At 31.4% G+C, this 19,727-nt stretch overlaps 4 protein-coding genes across 4 annotated transcripts; 2 read left to right on the top strand and 2 right to left on the bottom strand.

The window, feature by feature from the left end:
* The first annotated feature begins 295 nt into the window (after nt 1-295).
* LOC120777299 (probable splicing factor, arginine/serine-rich 7) lies at nt 296-2,363 on the top strand. Its single transcript, XM_040108516.1, has 2 exons — nt 296-939; nt 994-2,363. The coding sequence occupies exons 1-2, from the start codon at nt 550-552 to the stop codon at nt 2,089-2,091; spliced, it is 1,488 nt and encodes a 495-aa protein (XP_039964450.1). The 5' UTR covers nt 296-549; the 3' UTR covers nt 2,092-2,363.
* A 79-nt stretch (nt 2,364-2,442) lies between these two features.
* Nucleotides 2,443-4,027, bottom strand: LOC120777301 (cyclin-dependent kinase 8). Its single transcript, XM_040108519.1, has one exon. The coding sequence runs from the start codon at nt 3,866-3,868 to the stop codon at nt 2,558-2,560; it is 1,311 nt and encodes a 436-aa protein (XP_039964453.1). The 5' UTR covers nt 3,869-4,027; the 3' UTR covers nt 2,443-2,557.
* A 126-nt stretch (nt 4,028-4,153) lies between these two features.
* LOC120777302 (protein FAM207A) lies at nt 4,154-5,292 on the top strand. Its single transcript, XM_040108520.1, has one exon. It carries the CDS (start codon nt 4,686-4,688, stop codon nt 5,268-5,270), a length of 585 nt encoding a protein of 194 aa, XP_039964454.1. The 5' UTR covers nt 4,154-4,685; the 3' UTR covers nt 5,271-5,292.
* A 299-nt stretch (nt 5,293-5,591) lies between these two features.
* LOC120777300 (cysteine and histidine-rich protein 1 homolog) lies at nt 5,592-19,083 on the bottom strand. Its single transcript, XM_040108517.1, has 9 exons — nt 18,152-19,083; nt 10,212-10,270; nt 9,899-10,013; nt 9,685-9,808; nt 9,468-9,620; nt 9,155-9,315; nt 8,969-9,085; nt 7,713-7,798; nt 5,592-7,635 (listed from the first exon to the last, which is right to left on the bottom strand). Exons 1-9 carry the CDS (start codon nt 18,650-18,652, stop codon nt 7,608-7,610), a joined length of 1,344 nt encoding a protein of 447 aa, XP_039964451.1. The 5' UTR covers nt 18,653-19,083; the 3' UTR covers nt 5,592-7,607.
* Between the last annotated feature and the right edge of the window lie 644 nt (nt 19,084-19,727).

Below are 19,727 nucleotides of genomic sequence, written 5' to 3'. Positions count from 1 at the left end.
TAGTTTACTTCAGTAGCAGTAAAATAATAGAAGGTTTAGACTATAGAGAAAAAAATATTCCACGAATTGTGCACAGGAGTACAAATAAAAACTAAATTGCGGTTGAGAAATTAAAATACGAAAAAATACAGATTGAATTATTTCGAAGTAATTATAAATACATATTAAAAAATTTTAGAAACATAATTTTATGAAAAATTAACAGTCAGTAGTACTATTGAATATTTTGGTACTAAAATATTTTACAACTCTGGTATTTAATAGCAACCCTTCTGATTCAGTTATTGTTCAGTGGTCGGTTTTTCATCGCAAAAATAATTTGGTGCCGCTAGTATTTTGTGATGAGTTTTTCCGCTTAACATTTTAATGAAAGTTAATAATTGTATAAGTTTTCAGAATAAACATACATTCACAAATCTTAATAGAATAAAATCAATTCAATTTCGATAATTTGGGCATCCGGGCAGTTAAGCTGTCGCACGGTGCCCACGCGGAAAATTTATTACATTTCTTTTTTCAACTCTTGAAATACGAGAACTAGTTTAAAGAATGGCTGGTGGAAATCAAGCGCGCGTCATTCAAGTGACGAACATTGCACCCCAAGCCACGAAAGATCAAATGCAAACATTGTTTGGTAACATTGGGAAAATCGAAGAAATCCGTCTATACCCGACTGTGCGTGATGTGTCTTGCCCCGTGCAATCTCGCATTTGCTATGTTAAGTATGCGGAAAGTAGCTGTGTTCCAGTGGCACAACATCTAACTAACACTGTATTTATTGATCGAGCACTAATTGTCATACCTGTGCTGGCAATTCCTGAAGAATATCGCGCATTGGAGATGTCCAAAAATGGTACAATCGTACCGGGACTACAAAAGCCGGATTCAAAGTTACCTCCAGAAGTGATCAATCGTATTGAAGGCCAGTCCCCACAACAGGTTAGTATGTATATTTACATTGTTTTAATTACTAACAGAACTTAATAATTTTAGGTTATAAAAACTTATGATCCTAAACTGTTGGACAACAATTTACCCGAATATCCAGCATTGCCATCGTTTTATGACGCTAGAAAAATTGAAGAAATACGCAGAACGATAATCGTATGTGATGTGAAGAATGAATGGCGTCTTGACGATTTAATGGAATGTTTTCAACGTGCGGGTGAAGTAAAATACGCAAGATGGGCGGAGAAAGATGGTAAAACTTATTGTATGATCGAATTCTGCGATCAACCAAGTATTATACATGCTCTTAAAATGCAAGGACACGAATTCAAGGGAGGATATTTAAATGTGTATCATTCAACTGATTCCATAACCAAGCCAGAAGCAAAATCAAATGAGGCAGCGCAGGCAGAAATTGAAGAGGCAATGACTATTGTAAAAGAAGCTCAAAATATGATTTCAGCTGCAATTGATCCCGTAATTGGTATGTTGGCTAAGGATAAGCGTCGACGTTCCCGCTCACGTTCAAGATCCCGTGATCGTCGCACTAGTCGTTCGCGTTCACATCGTTCACGCTCCAGACGTCGTTCTCGGTCTCGTACTCGTAAACGATCCCGTAGCAAGTCCAAACGACGTTCTCGTTCGCATTCTCGTGGTTCACGTTCACGCAAACGCTCCAGATCACGAAAACGCTCTCGATCCCGTCGTAAGAGTCGGTCTCGCTCACGTTCTAAAAGGAGGTCTAGGTCCCGCGACCGTCGTGCCAAACGTTCTCGTTCACGTCATCGTCGTAGTACCTCGAGATCACGTCGTTCCCGATCCCGTACTAAACGTTCTCGCTCTCGTGAGCGCAAGCGTTCGCACCGTGCTCGTGATGAGAAACGTTCTCGCTCTTCGCGGTCACGCAGTAAACGTCATTCGCCATCTCCATCAACACGATCACGTTCAAGTCGCAGCAAAGATATTGTTCCACCAACAAAATCGTCTTCGTCTAAGCGACGTTCGCGTACTCCTGATCGCAAATTAAAACCTATTTCAGAAGATATAGAAATTAAAAGCACGCGATCAAGTGTGGACTCCAAGTCTCGCAAATCTGTTAGCGTGGAGAAATCGGACAACATGGATATATCTAATTCACCATAACTATCCTTTTAGTATCAAAATGGCACATCAAGTGCTAATTGAGCCCTTTTAGTAATAGAATGAACATGTCACTCTTAAGTTAAAGTTTAAATTTTCGACTTTCTGCAGTATAGTAATTTATATTTGATGAATAATAATTTATACTCTAACATATTCTATTATACTATTTTATACAGAATTCAATATTTTAAGAATTTACTGTTTGAGAAATATAACTTTTATGTTCCCCCGACAAAGCTATTACAATAAAGAACGCACTCTATTGTCCACCACATTTTGTTTTATTTTAACAAATCTACAAAAAGACAACTCTTCTTTTTGAGTAAATTAATTTAAAAAGTACAGTATGGACACATTTTATAAATATTTGTTTTATTAAAAAATTAGCAACTTTGCACTAGTCATCGAATTATTAGAGATCTGTAGCCAAATTACATATTTAAATAAATCGCGTTGCATGTAATATTTAAAAACGTTGCTGAAAATTTTGTTGTTGATTAAACATCATTTGTTGTTGCTGCTGTTGTTGATGATGAAAATCTTGAGATTGTTGCACTTGCTGTTGCTGTTGACCAGGACCAGCAGGCCCTGATAAACGAACTCTTTTAGCATTTGGCTCTTGCTGTTGTTGCTGCTGCTGCTGCTGCTGTTGTTGTTGTTGTCTTTTGTTGTCTGCTTTATCTTCTTGGTCATCATCTGTTAAAAATTCTCTCTTCGGATAAGGAATAGGGGTACCCGCAAAAACGTCCTGCGTAGGCAGTGGGTCTTCTTGGAAGTATGGATCTTGCATAGCTTGTTCTGAAGTGATGCGTTTATTAGGATCCATAAGTAGAAGTTTCTGTAAAAGATGGAATGCTTTGCTATCTGGCTTAATTTTGTGGCGTTCCATATATTTAGCTAAAGAGCAAGTCGAATAAGTTGAACGTTTGAAATCTTTTATTAGAGTATGATGCTCAGGCATTTTTTTGATGTCCTCCCAATCCTTGTCTTGAGGAAATCCCATTACATTGAAGATACGATCCAGTTGATCATGGTGATATGGATTACTAGTTTTAATATCTTCTTGTCTACAATGGAAAATTGGCTCGGACGTAAGCAATTCGGCGAAAATGCAACCAATTGCCCAAATATCAATTGCTTTAGTGTAATGACGCGCACCTAATAGCAGTTCTGGTGCCCGATACCAGAATGTTACAACTACTGGATCTAAATCTGCTAACGGCTTAAGTGGCGCGTTAAACAGACGAGCGAATCCCATATCTGCAATTTTTACGCGTCCCCTCTCATTACCATCACCCATTACTAAAATATTTGCCGGCTTTAGATCTCGATGTAAAACCCAGTTACTATGTAAATAGTGTATTCCATCCAAAATTTGATACAATAAACTTTTCACCATTCCTCTAGGTACAATTACTTGCTTCTTGGCGGCTTTAGCAGCACGATGGAACTTAATAATGTGCCATAAATCGTGCTCAGCGTAATCGATTAAAAGAAATACTTTACGGTCGTTGTGAGAAAGGAACACCCGAATCAATGTGATTACATTTTGATGTTTGAGTTCTCGAAGAAGTGCGATTTCGCGACATGCAGACATGGATAAACCAGTACCATCTATCTGCTTCAGTGCATATTCTTTGCCGTCAGTACGCTCCTTCCATTTTGCTTTGTAGACATGACCATACGTACCGCGTCCTACCTTACAGCCTTCGTAGTTGAAGAGGTCCTCCACTTTTGTTCGTTCCATTTGCGTTTTCATCTTAAAATCGTAATCCATTGCAAAATATTAAGTAAATGTTTTAATGAAAAGTATTAGACGCGTTAAACTGAATTAATAAGTTATATTTTTGATATAGTGGAGTCTATCAGCTGTTTCACCGGCTGTCAAATGTATGACAAGAAACTGTTCTTAAGAATAGTAGTGCCAGAGAACGTTTATAACAAACAATTTTTATTCCACGCGCTGCTCTGTTCAAGCAAAATGTTAAAATTTCTGCTGCAGAGCTGGCTGTGGTGAAACTCGACCGAGTTACCGATAAATATTTTTACGTTCTGCGCGCCGTGAACCTTCTCTATTATGGAAGGCATACACACAACAATTAGTTGGTTGATTGAGTTGGGCTAGAAATTGCCCTTGTCGCTACATACGACACAACTTTTAATACAATTTTGAGGCCAACTTCATTTTGAGTATTCACTTCGTTGCTTAAACATGAGTTCGGAAGTTGTTGGTTTACTTATTATACATATATGACGCGCTCTCTTCGACAGCCGAAATGAAATGGCGAAATCGTTTGAAATCGCACGACCAACCCAAACACGATCCAACTAACACAACCAACTTGACAAAATATCAAAAAATTTTGATTTTCATCCAATCAATTCGATGAAATTAGTACAATAATTGGTGCGTGTATGCCTTCCATTATAAACGTTCTCTGCTGGTAGTGCTGCTTCATGATTAATCGATTACAAGACTCCACCTGTCAAAAGCGCATGGTTATCAAATAAATAAATATATTCGAAAGGATTATAAACAAATATACGAAGTAAATTTAAATCCTGGTTGAAAGAGGAACTACAAATTAATAAACATGGGAAAAGTCAACAAAAACATCCGCATGAAAGCCAAGGCTGCAGTATCAAAAGCGGCTACCGCCACCAACAACATTAAAACAAAAATACAAAATGTTGGCAAGAAAGATGATACGGGTGTCCTCGAGGACACACTTCTCCTAACTAAGACGCCTACTAAGAAAAAAGCAATTACCAAACGCGAGAAAGTGCGCCAGAAACATAAACATCTAATGAATAAATTCGCATTGATAAAAAAGCAACGTAAAGAGGAAGCAGCGCGCAAAAACAGAGAAAAGACGGCGGTTATAGGTGACTTGAAGCCTCTGAAAGATGCATTACCCTCCTTAGATGAACTATTTAAATTAAGTAAGCAATCTGATAGTAAGACGGGAATAAAACACATCGATGAGCCGACATCTAAGGAGAATCCAAAAGATGATAAGAAATTGAATGTTAAGCAAAAGTTGAAGAAAAAGAAAGAGAAATTTGTACGACAAGTTAGCTCTTACCAGGCCCTTCTGAAAGATCCAGATTTTAAGAAAAATCCTCGTGATGCAATTTCCTATCATATAAAATACACACGTGGCCTTATAGATGAATAAAGCAGAACTAACTATATATGTATACATTGTGTTTGAAAACATATATTAATATAATATATAATTTTGTAGCGTAAAAGACTTCAACATTAAATATTTAGGAAAAAAAAAATTCGTTGAATCTACTAAACCTTTATACTACATATCGCTCATTTTTCCTTGTTTTAAATTATTGTTAAAACATTGCAATCGTTAACTGACGGTTTCAGTATTGCACAATTTTTTATTGAACTTTTAATAACGTCGCAGAAATCAAACTAGAAAAACTCGTTTTTATCATATCATTTATTAATACTAATCTTGCGGATGAGAAGATTTTTGTAATGGTTTTTATCATTTATTTGGATTTCACTTCATTTTTACATGAGCCAAGTAATTTTTCTTAACTATTTTAGATCTACAAGCATATTGAACGTAATTTAGTATGGATGTGTGTATGCTCTTGTGTAAATTTAGAAAAATTAATTGTTTTTATCACTTAGGTTGTATTTATAATTTTTCAGTAATCAATCGTACCAGCAGATATGGCATTTTTAAGCGCTGTACGTACTAAATAACCAATAAGGTAATTACACGAAACTTTTGAAAAAAGTTGCAAACTTAGATCATTATTCACTAATCTAAGTTTTTTTTTTGGTTGAAAGATTTTTTTAACTTAATTTTATTTAAAAAAGAAACAAGTTGTTTTAAAAAATTAAACCTTTTGAATCTAAAGAGAGGTATGTATCATGTACACTTATATGTTACGTCATGTAAATGTATGTGTTTAGTTTTGTGAAATTATACAAAAACTGGGGTAAAAAAAATAACAGTAAAACATATTCTGAGTATATGTAGGTTAATTAACCACACAGTAGAATTAATGAAAAAATCGGCGTTAAGAAAATAATATAAGCATGTATGTACATATATATGCTAATATTTTCAACTGAAAAACTTTAAATTATGTTTTAATTAAAATTCCAATAAAATATGAAATGTAAGGTGTTCCAACTTTAATTTTAGAGACCTGCTGCTAGTTAATCGAATTAGTAGGTCTGCCTTAAAAAGTCGATTTAGGTGCGTGACAGGTTTTAGTTCGTTTGATTTTTTAAATACATAGTTAAATGAGGGTATAATTGCTAATTGTTCAACAGATTGTTTAACAATGTTTTAGTATTCGATGTGTCATTTGTCATTATATAACATATCAAGTGGTGTTGGCTCTTACAGTGACGTGACTATTAGACACGGTTGTCCTTATTGATTTAGTAGAAGCATTAAAAAGTAAATTTGTATGTGGTACATTTATTTATTAATATATATACGTAAGCGCTGTAGTATACAATCTACAGTACATTGATCTATGTTTGCATGTATGAGGAAAGTATTTATTACTTGTCTGTGTTTATGTATTATGTATAAATTAATATTTATTTGGTACATCGACACAATTGTTTTGCTATTTATTTTATTAATAGATTAATATTTGCAATTATACATTATAGGTATTATTTCTTATATTCTGGTTTTAATTTTTTTATTTTTTATTTTCGTAATGTTTGAGATCCTTAGAAATATTAAATTTACCCCATTTATGTTTATAATTGAATCAAACGACAGCGAGACTTGTGTTTAGTGTATGTAATATTGTTGTAAATGTATTATGAATTGTTAAAAACTAATATACGTGATTGGATAAATTGTAAATTCAAATTAATATTACACGTTCAAAATATTTTAATAAATGTTTGTGGTGACATACAACTCAATTGTCACATAAGATTGATTGCTTAAAAAGGCATAATTATTACCTGGAAAATTGTGAAGACATTATTCCCCAAATCACTTTCGACGCTTGAGTTGACGCCAAATAAATATTGTTTTCATTACCAATTTACTATATAGTTCTTTTTAGCCATGTTCGATATCATTTAACATGTTGTCCGTTTGTTTTTGTATGTGTAAATATAAACTTCACTTTTTACTTAAAATTATTTATAATTTTAATGTTTAAGTTGCTAGAGAAATACATGTTTTTGTAGTTATGTTATACATTCGTGCATACGTACATACTTATATATGTATATAAATATATGTATGTATAAGCATGTAGTATAAAACCAAACGATTGAAGGACTAACATTATTGGAAACGTGCTTCGCCAATTTTTCTTACCCACTAAGCACCGATGCGGATTTAATGAAATTATTGTTAAGCATTACAAACGAATTATATAATCATAACTTAAACTATGAAGAATTATTGATGCTTTAATGGAAAATATATATATATATATATTTATATATATAAATGTATATGTATATATCTCTCGTAATTATAAATAAACCCATAAAACATTTATTTATTCAGTAAAAACATCAAAAGGCTGCAATAAAAAATATACATATATTAACCAAACGAAAAACAATTGTTTGTGGGTATATAAAAACAGTTGAATCTTACCGGAAATTGATTCCTTTATTGGATAATAGCCTATTGCATTCGGAACTATCCGGCAGTGGTAGTATATAGTAATCACTTTCACTGCTCTGTGGAGAAAAATTAAGCAATAGTTGTCTTATAATTTTGGCAATTGATGATATCTAAAAATTCGTAATTTCTTATCAATAATAACAAAATCGTGCTCCCCGAAAATATTGTAGAATTCTACAAGGCAAATAACATACGTGCATGTCACCAGTTAAAATGCAAAATAGCGTCCCATCTCTGCATAAATTTACAGGAGAAGTAAAAACCATTGAAACAAAATTTTGAATTTGGTTATTACCAGGTTATTATGTTAAATAATACAAATTTGTACATATATGCATTGAAACAATAATTTAATTAATTTTTTTCTTAATCACGAACATCTGAATTAAAATTTATAATCCCAAATACGAGATTGGAAAAAAATGTAATTGCTTCTAATCACGAAATTCTTAATTTATTTTTTTTTTAATTTTTTAATCCCAAATACCGGAAAGATAAAATAGTTAAATCCAAAACTGGATTAAAAAAGTATTGCTAATTTTTAACGTAAATATTAGATTAAGCTTATTTTTAATCGAACATCAACATAGCTTTTCCCTTCTCATATTACAATATTTATATTGAACTACTTTTAGTTAAAGTGTAAATATATATTTTTTATCCCTTTTCAATCCAGCCGTTAATTTGAATAATTTTTTACTTGTTACTTTTTTGTGTTAAACAAAAAAAAAACGTTAACTTCAATTGCGTCGAGTCCATAATACCCTTCAAAAATACAAATGATTTGATTTGACCGGTCAGTTTGTATTGCAGCTATATGTTTTAGATGTTCGATCGGATTTCTTAAGAGACTGTGCCAATTTTAGTGAAGATAACCCGTCAAAAAAAAGTTTTCTACATAAGGCCTTGATTTTAATCGTTCATTACATTACATAATAAAAAATTAAAATTATTATAGCAAAACTAAAATTTTTGATCCCAAACATCTTTATAAAATTTAGTATTTAAACTTTAACCCCAATTTCGATTTTTTTGAAGACATGTTATTTTGCATTTAAGGTGATGATATATTGTAGATCATGAACGATTTTGCAATAGAAGGATGCGAACAAATAAAAGCTAACACCTCGTCAATTGCCTCTCAATAACATCACTACTTTGATAATTTTACTATACTATGATATAATCTTATTATAGACATAACAATTTAAATCAGTTTTACTTACTTGGTCCGTGAATTCATGCTTGTAAATTTGAGTGGACACTTTCATATCAGAAAAAGGTCCTTTTAAAGCAAAAAAGTGAATACTCATTGGTGTGGTGGTTTTTGTTTTCAAGATAAGCTATAAATTCGAGATTATTATAACAATTTTTTTGTAATTATTTAGGCAAAATTGAATGCATTGTATTACCTGATAGGTTATGGTGCGCTCATTGGATTGATGTGGATCACGTTGGCTATTATTAATGCGAGCCTTCACCACCCACTGCTGGTTGAATGCCGTAAATCTGGCCGTCTCATAAAACAATTTGTGTACATACTCATCGGTACGATACGGCTTCATTTGCAAATCTGTAAAATATATACATATGTACATAAAACAAAATATTATTGACTATTTAATTCGTAAAGTTTTCAACATTTTAAAGGTAAATTTAGTTGTTAATATTTACATATAATACTAATAATGTTTTAATATTTACATATAAGCATTATTTAATTACCGTTAAATATAATTTTCTCATAACTCAACAAATCGATTAATGTATTAAACATTTTCTTTTCCTCTTTAATTCTAGCGTCGTGTGCTTCCAATGCAGCCATTACTTCATAACCAGATTTGGTGGGATGCAAGCAGTTGCGCTCATGTTCGTTAGCTACATAGGCAAATAACTAGATTGTACATGGACGTTCCATTTAACAAATTATGTAGGTACATACTTTCATGATTCGGTCCACGCCATTGACAACCAATTCGTGAATATTTGCAATTTGTTGGCCGTTCTTGACATTCATACTGTTCATGGCGATCTAGCGACTTGTATGGGAACTCTTTGTTGCAAAACTAAAGAATATAAATTATTAGATTTAACATATGTATAAGTATATATATATAAATGCATGTATGCAGTTATATTTTGGAGTTTTGAAATACTTGACATTCGCTGGGCAACTCAGAGGCGGCTTTCTCCACGGCCAAATTACGCGATGCTGTGCTCTTCGAAATCTCCACACGACAGTTTGGACAGGTGGCAATTTGATCACGCAAACTGTTGCAAATTATAAAAATATAAAATAATCGAATACATAAAACTTTTAAATATAACATTTTAATCATTAGCTGAAAATTAAAAATATGCTGGAATATTCTCTTAATGGTCAGTTAATCAGTGATTACTTGAGTTATATTCAAATACATATGCAAGTATGTATATATATTTTATATATAGTATGTATATAGGTCATACCGTCCATCTGCGAGTAAATGTGTAAAACAAGCAGCACACATTAAATGTCCCATTTGACACTGTAATGAGAATGGTAAGTGGTAAATAGTTAGAATTTCAAGAAAATGCCAAATACGTTAATAAATAATTATTTGTTTGTAAATTTTGTGTATATATTATTTTATTTATGAATAAATAAGTGAAATCCTGTAAACGGGAAAAAGAAAAAAAGAATCTATTAGTTTGAAATCTTTGACGATTTGAACAATTTTATAATAGCATGGTGAAATGTGCTCTCCACACAACATATTACTGTTAGAAATACCACAAACGTAGATCGCATTCAAAGCCGTTCCATCACATAAAAAGGATGCGAGTCTACACAGGAGTGGCGTTTCCTGCAGTAATAGGCAGTAGAAAATATTGTGCGGGACGACCTGAGTGTGAGTGTGAGTATGAATGTATGAATATATTGATTGTATAGAATAGCGAGATAGGAACTTGATTGCATGAAGTGGGAAATGTGAGTTTGGCCAAGTGCGTTGGAGAAACAATTAAATGACTTGTGTGAAAAATATTGCTTACGTGGTGAAATTAAATTAAGAAGAGTGAGTATACATGTAAGTCGGCATATGTATTTAAATAATGAGGATAATACTAAATGGAAATTGAGGAGATGATTGTTCGGTGGCTAAGTGAATAGATAAGCCGTACTTTTCTATATTTTTCTTTTAAATAAAAACAAGCGCATTGTTTTGGTTTTCAATTTAAATTGTGAACTTTTTTATTGATTTAACTTGTCGGTACTTTCTAGTATTATACAATAAATACGTTTCATATGCAAATGCTAGGTGTTGTCATTTTTTCCATTATATATATGATATATTTGTTTTTTTTTTTTTGCATTTTTCTGTGTTGCCTATATTTTTCAAATTCGCACTTTTATTTACTAAAATAGTGACAACAAAATGAAAGTTTTAATGCATATATGTATGTGTTGGTACAGTTACAACATATTCACAGATTTTTTGCTATTTCATCACTTATTGCATAGTTATTGATTACATGTTTGTTTTTATTTAAAACATTTTGTTTGCATTTACAAAATGGTACATTTATACATTTCTCAATATAGGTACTCATAAACATAGGTATCTATATAAAATACTATATTCGTTAATTTGTATTAATTATCTAATTGATAAATGAACTATTAATGTAAATTAACTAAATAAAACTAATGAAATCATAATATTTTAATTTTTTTAAGGCACTCGATAGTATTCTAATTAATTAATAAGTTAGATAGTCAAAAAATTATTTATATTCAACGATTTAAGTGGAAAATAAATTAAAAAAGTAATTTGCGTAAAAAATTAAAATAAGTGAGAACTTAAAAGTCAGTAAACTGAGAGTATTAAATAAAAATCACTAAAAATTAATTAAACATACTTTATAGAACTTTTTTACACAAAATAAGTAATGGATAATATGTTAGTTGGAAATTTCATCACATTATCAACTAGATTAACTATTAATGGATATTATGTTAGTTAGAAATTTCATCACATCTATCAACTAGATGTATGTATAAAGAAGATCTGAAAATTTTTAATTTAATAAGCCGAGTCCATTATGTGAATAACTATTTCCAAAAAATTTAAATAACGATTTCCATTAGACAACAGTTAACCAATGAACACTGTTGCCAAATGAACGGATTACGGAATGGATTACGAAAATTATTTAAAAATTGGTATTGCTTTTGCAAGGAGCCTGTCTATTTAGAAATCAGTTCTTAGCCTTTCTCCAATGTTTTTGGTTTTACTACAAAAACGACCCCGATTCTATGATTTAAAAATGTTAATTCATTTAATTTTAGTAATTTTAATTTTTGCTATGCCGTTGTACATTAATTATTTCGAAAATATATAATTTTTTACGATTAAACGACATTTATAAAAATACAATATCGTTAAGATGGTAAAACCGGTGGTTTTTAGCAGTATACCGATTTTGTATTTTTATTCCTAATTTTTTCGGTAAAATTTTAATTTTTAGACTTAACTTGCGTTTAAAGCGAGTGAGTTCTACAAATATGTATGTATCTCTAATGGCAACTTTTGTTTAAAAAATTAACACTATCAGCTTCGTTGGATTGAAAATTGCCTCAAGAATCGCTATATAGGAATATCCATATCTTCCAACGAAAATAATTTTGCTATGCACTTGTTCATATGTGCGTATGTACCCACATAAGTAAAATGACTCACTAGATTCAAGAAGCTAAGGTACAAGTTGATTTAAAGAAAAAAAACGATCAGCTAAGGGCAGATCAATTGGGAAGAACATTTTCAAAGAGCGAATTTAAAAAAGGAAACGAATAATTGTGAAAATTACAAAGCAAACAGGGAGTGAGTGATAGTTGAAAAAATTACTATCCAACGAATCAGTGAGAATTATAGCGAGTACTAAGCAGAATCAATATACACTAAGCTATTGAACTTTAATTAAACTGCATACACTTTAACAATGCTGATATTTTAATTATTTTTAGCAATCACAAAATATACAATAGAACGAACACTAACGCATAGATATCCAAATAACTGCACATTGTAGAGTTGAGGACCACAACCTCCTCTATGTTTAGGGTTGGCCTCCCAATATGTGCCAAGATGTATGTACACGTGTTTACTTCTATTTTTAAATGAGGGAAAATGTCCCCGACCAAAGACAAAATAAAAAAAAAAGTATTCAAGTTGAAGAGAAATTCTCTTGTCCACAAAAATCATCTAAAATGCCCCAAAGAAATTCATTTAAAAGTTGCTAGAAAATTGGGTGTGGTGGTTATGACTGAAAGATTGTCGTAGAACAAAAGAGGATGGGTGAGAATTGAGTGTGTGAAAATTAACAATTTCTTTGTTTACGATCTTCATTGCATCCCACACATACTATATCTTTCAATTTTACATATACTTATTTATTCATTCACATATACAGACTAATTTACATCGGTGTAATTGCATTTAATTGAATTTATTTCAGCGTTCCAATGGCTATTCAATGACCATGACCATAATATCTATCGCTATCAGCTCAAAATCAATATACAAACGAAAAATCGCATGCGTTTCGTATCAAAAAATAATAATAAACTGTCGAAAGAAGGCAATATCGTCGGCAACGAGACGTGTTGTATATATGTACATATGTATGTATGTATAATCGAAATTAGTGGAAAACTCGTCGTATTAGAGGCAAAATGGCGGGTTGGAAAATTATGTACATTCAAATCCTTTGCCTTACTACAAAGTCATCTGCCAGAATAAATTGGTGAAATTGTTTGTAATGTGTTTTTATTAGATGTTTTATTTGTTTTTATGTGCACACATATGTATGTACATACGTACGCATCACCGTCAAAGTCAAAGTTTTTTAGTGCATACATACATACATTTCATTTTTTCACCAAGAAAATGTAATGCCATGTAGTTCATATATACTTACATACATATACATACATATGTAGTTATGTATGTATGTATATTACTCTGACTATCGCACAAGGATAGAAGTTTATGAAAATTAATTCATGATTACTGCGGTTGAATGAACTTATATTACTCAACTACTTTTTCTTATGCCATTCAGAATTTATTAAATACTTTTTAGAGCTTGTCGATGAATTGTTAAATGTAACATTTTTTTGGTTGAGAACAAGTTTTTTGCAGGGTATTTACATATGTACATATGTACATCAGTAAATGAAAGCTTGAACCACCTCTAACTTCTATCTCTATTTTCTAAAATCGAATGTACTAATGTACATATTTGAGGTATTTTTAAGATGATAAAACATCATATCGTAGTGAATGGTCATTCCATTATAAGCAGCACTCATAATATCAGAATACAGATAGAGGATAGAGATCACCTTGAAATAATAAATCTTAGGAGAAACGATGTGTAATGGCTAGGAAAATTTACCCAAGTAGCCTATGTATGTGTGTTAGAACCTGCACTAACTTACATATGTACATTAGAATATTGTACAACTCATGAAAACAATAACACAGAGTTGTAGTGTTTACAACAAAAGCTTTCACAATAATAACAACCTGTAAAACCAGTTTGTTTCTTATTAGTTCAGCTGGCTAACAATGATTGTTGTGAATTCTGCCAGTTCAGTTTGTTGGATATTATTTACCAAATGCTGCCGTTAGACGACAACCTGTAACTTATACCTTGCCTATGCATACCAATCTCTATGCAAGTATATACATATGTACATATGTAGATACAGGTGTATGGATGCAATAGTAATTTGTGGCTCATCTACTTCCATGTATACAAAACAATTTTAGAAACAATATTTAGAAACCCTATCTACCGGACGCATTAAAAATAATCAAACAGAATAATATGTAAATAACAATTATTTAAAATTCGAACTGACTTTAATGAAAATTGCCTGTATGTATGTATATAAAAATTAATATATGGTACATACAAATAAAATCTATATAGCATTTACCCTCTTTTACGAATAAAACTTAATGTATTGTATATAATAAAACCTTACGTCTTAAATAATGAAATAAATAAATATCATTTGTAAATGAATTCGCATTGGGCCAGGTGGGTACAATATCATACAATGTCTATGGTTGCATGCATGTTTATTCTATGAATGTCAGAAACAGCTGACTTTGTGTACTTGCTTCGCACCGAATAAGAAATAATAGACACAACATACATACACACATACGTACACATATGCGAGTATATACAGCGTGGTATAGTTGATATACAAACATAGCGCATGGTTGTATATACATATGTACATGCATCTTTATGTGTATATATAGGAGAGAATAAATACCTCTATATACATACATGTGTACATACATACATATATGAGCTCGCAATTAGTTATCAATTTCTCCACAACATTGTAGGTGTTATCGTCTCATATTTAAGGCATAATCACTTATAAATGCGTATAAATGTATTATTATCTACATATACATACATTATATGTATATAATATGTACGTATGTATGTATGTGTGATAAGAACACATACATACATACATAAATATCATCTTTATGTCACGATTAGGAACACCAAAAAAAAATAACATAAAATAATAAAAACAAAAGTTATCTTTCCATTAAGATGGCAGTAGGAAATTCGTATTACATAAGAAATCAAAGCCAAAACTCTCATATTGAAATCACAATGCACACTTGAATATGTGTTTCTCGATATGAAAGTGAACATATATAGTATGTAGGTATGTGCATACGTACATATGTACATACTTATGTGATTATAGTGACAAAATGCATTAGAATATCACGGTGACGTCAAAAAATGATCATCCAACACGCGATTGATTCAGCAACTATTTTTTCCGCTGCCCTAAGAGTGGTGAGTATTATAAACAGAAAGTGAGATAAACGCGAGCAAATATATGAAAAACTTACTATGTACATATGTACATACATACATACATATGTATGTATGTATGTACCTATTTTATATGTATGTACATAAGTATGTATATAGGCTAAATTTTAAACAAATGACTTGCAAAACCGAGCTGAAATTATTTTATATTTTCTTATAACTTTATAAATTAATAATTTTTCTAATGTGGCGTATTTAATAACATAATATGTACATACATAAGTATGTATGTAAATATACAATGTATGAACGCTTTTAACCTATCAGTTTCTAACATGTAATTTCTAATAAGTCAAATATTTGATTAATTGACTGAAAATCAGCTGGAATTTAAATTCGACCCTTTGACAGTATGATTCTATTTAAAAATAAAATACAAAAAAAATACTTTCATTTTTTGGTATATACATACATAGTATGTATGTACATATGTAAGTATGTATGTATGTATGTACATATGTATGTACATATGTATGTACATAAGTATGTATGTACATCTGGGTGGCAAAAAAGAAACAAGGTTTTAAATATCTTCTAAACTCCAAATATGTACATATTTAAAAATTGACTTTACATACTGTATGTATGTATCTATGTATGTACATACATATGTATGTATATCATTGGAACAGGGAGCTGGGGCACAAAGAGCCAAACCCACCACTGAAAATAAAAAGACGCAATAGTTGCAACTTAACTGCGCCGTAGACATTTGTAAGTTCTTACATACACATATATGTATGTATGTACATGAACTTACGTATAAGTATGTATGTATGTACTACATACATACATACTTACATATGTAAGTCTGTTTATGCACCATGGCTACAGGGGCTACCATCAGTGAATGCACGTTTCAATTCACATAACCAAAGGAAAAAGAATTGTATTCAATAGAATATTTCACAAATTGCGTTTTATATATGTAGTTTCTCCCCTCTTTTACCATATATTCGCTGTTCGCGTTTCTATTAAAACCAGTTACACCAAAACTATTACACTTCATCGACAAAGTCATCACTAACTTTCATTCAAAATAAAAAAAAATGTATGTATGTATGTACCTAATTCTAATTCTTACACACTTTTGATTCGTAGACATAATAGATGAATTTATTTGCATACATATGTACATACATACTTACATATGTAGGTGTCAGTATGTTCATATGCATATACATACATACATGTGTATATGGTTATGCAGCAAATCAAATTTGGAAACAAAACTATCAAATGATTATCATAAGTAAGTGCCATATGACGATAACTACCTACACTCACATGTTTTTAATATATTCCAATATATCCATATGTTGAAATGTGGGGAACTAAAGGTCATTTCTAAAATATAAATATGTATGAATATGCTTAAATACGTACATATGTAAATACTTAAATATGTACGTATGTATGTGCGTATATGTATATATTATCAAACAGGTCACAAAAACACAAAAATGTCTGTGATCACAAAAAATAATATTCAATTTACTACATACAAAAGCATCAACGTATGTACATACATACATATGTATGTATGCACTAGTGTAAGCAGATAAATGCATATGTATATATTGCTTTACTTTATGCTCATGCATTGATATTCTAAACAAAATACGCAGTTCCCATTGTGTATGTATACAAGAAGTAGATAAGTAAAAGCAAACTCAGCTGAGAACTAAGCCAATTGAGAATAACAAACAGCCGATCAGATACGTAACCAGTCAGCCGAGCACTCAGAAACAGTCCCACCCTACGTCCCTTGGAAAAAACAAATTCACTGAGGCAGCCATATTCTGCTACGTATTACACGATTCACACCAATACATACTCTGGCCAACCAATGCCCAACAATAATTTTCCACCATCCCTACGAACAGAAAAAATCACTTATAAACAGTAGCAAAAAGTTTTCTTATTAGAATCTGGCAATTTAAAAAGTAACTAATTGAATATGAACCATTATAAATAATAATTCTTCGACTAGCTTATATACATTTCTTATGTGGAAAATGGAAGTAAAAAGGCAATTAGATATAATGAGAATAACAAAAAAGGCACATAACAACGCACAGCTGATATTTATACTGCGTTTTTTTCATGAGTAAACGCCAATAATTGTTGTTGATTAAGGGGAAACAAATTATATTATTTATATTTTCAAATTAATTTTTTGCGATATACACAAATAAATTAGTCGCATAATCATAACCAAAAACATTTTTCCTTTAGCCATAACTCTAGCTATTTATCTATATTTTTTTATATAGCCGTTACCTTTTTACCACTATACTTTTACGGCATTTAAAACCAACATTTGTTTTTTTTTAACACTATTTGTCACTAAGCTGGCTTTCTTGGGATTTTTGAAACAAATTAATTAACTGTATCAATTTAATTTTTATAAAAAAAATACAATAAACAAGTTAAAATGTTACCCCTACACAATGCTAATTTGAACATTTTACATTGGTACTCACCTGATACATTGCTGTCTTAGGCAAATCCAAGCAAACAGCACAACATAAAATCCCTCCCAGACGGTACTCGAGTTTTTCATGTTGCGAAGCACTATTCCCACTACCCGCAGATGTGCTCGGATGGTCGAGCATTTGTTTCTTAGATGGTGGCTCACCGGAGTCTATTTTACCCCCACCAACACTCGATGGATTGCCACCACCCACTCCACTCCCAATCACTCCACTATTGACCAGACTTGAATTTTCACTAGAAGCAACATCCAATGCTATAGAGCTGGCATTGCTGACCGAATTTGAGGAAGTGCCAGCGCTACCACCATTTCCTCCACCAATAGCACCAGCAATAGGCTGTGATTGCTGCTGTTGTTGGAGACTTACTTGGGCACTATTACTTTCACCGAGTAACTCGGCGGATGCCAATAGAGGGATAGAATTTAGGTTCATGCTATTAGCGTTTGTAGGTGGTTGCTGCACGACAGCACTTGATTCAACGTCAGCCATTTTTATGATCTAAACTGTGGTTTAAGTATATATTTATTATTTTTCAGCAAAATCGGTTTTCTATTATTGATGCACGAAATACAATTGTGAGCTTCCTTAACCAATATTTCGCCTAGTATATATGCGATTGTACTCCTCCTATTTGTCCCCCTTAAATCGATTTTTCGGTTTTACGATGCCTGAATTTTTTCTTTGCTGGTGAATTTATTCACTATTGCTTAGAATTTTGCTTATAAATTCTTAATTTGATCGCTTCTATATAACAATGCTCTTTTTACGTAAACTTTTCCGTTTGATAATTTTCAATTCTTCCAATTCCAAAAATAATAGATTGATTGAAAACAAATGGAATTGTAGCTATTTTCTTTTTTCTTTGTTGGGAACAGTGTTAATATACCGAACCGTTGTTAAATATATGTTTATCGGGCGAATTCAACTCAAAGAATGAATACAAGAACGAATGTGCAATGTATTTATATTTATGTATTCTTCTTATTAGACACCAGTGTTGGGTATTCTAGTAATGCAGTGTGCTAAATTACTTTTTTCAAACTCTTTGGTTCAATTTTTACGGAATATATAAATAAAAAAATTTAGAAAATTTACCAAATTGACTACATATAATTTCAATTTCGTTTTTTTTTTAATTCTAGAAGTGAGAGTTTTAAGATAGAATATGCTTAAAAAGATTTGGTTTTCTTTAGTGGCAACGCTAAATCAGCTGGATGCCATAGCAAATATAGAGAAAAGCAATATAAAGATTAATTAAGCAAAACAAAACAATACGAAATATGTGCTTATTATATTTATTTTGTAAGCAAACATTAACAGCTACTAAGCTTTATGAACTTCATTTTAACAATATGTAGAAAATAAACTTTGTTTCTTTCCTTTGGACAAAATATAGGATTTTACGGTTAAAATAAACTGTATATTTGTTTAGCACATATGTAGATGGTTTTACTTCTGTTATGAAATAATATTTGTATTGAACGAACTAGTAAGCCCTACGGCATGTAACTATGGAAGTATATCGCATATACTTTGATCAGAAGGCTTTTGTAATAGCCCTGAC

The sequence above is a fragment of the Bactrocera tryoni genome, chromosome 5, assembly GCF_016617805.1.
Source record: "Bactrocera tryoni isolate S06 chromosome 5, CSIRO_BtryS06_freeze2, whole genome shotgun sequence".
NCBI classification, from domain to species: domain Eukaryota; kingdom Metazoa; phylum Arthropoda; class Insecta; order Diptera; family Tephritidae; genus Bactrocera; species Bactrocera tryoni.
This window is presented reverse-complemented; position numbering and strand designations above follow the sequence as displayed.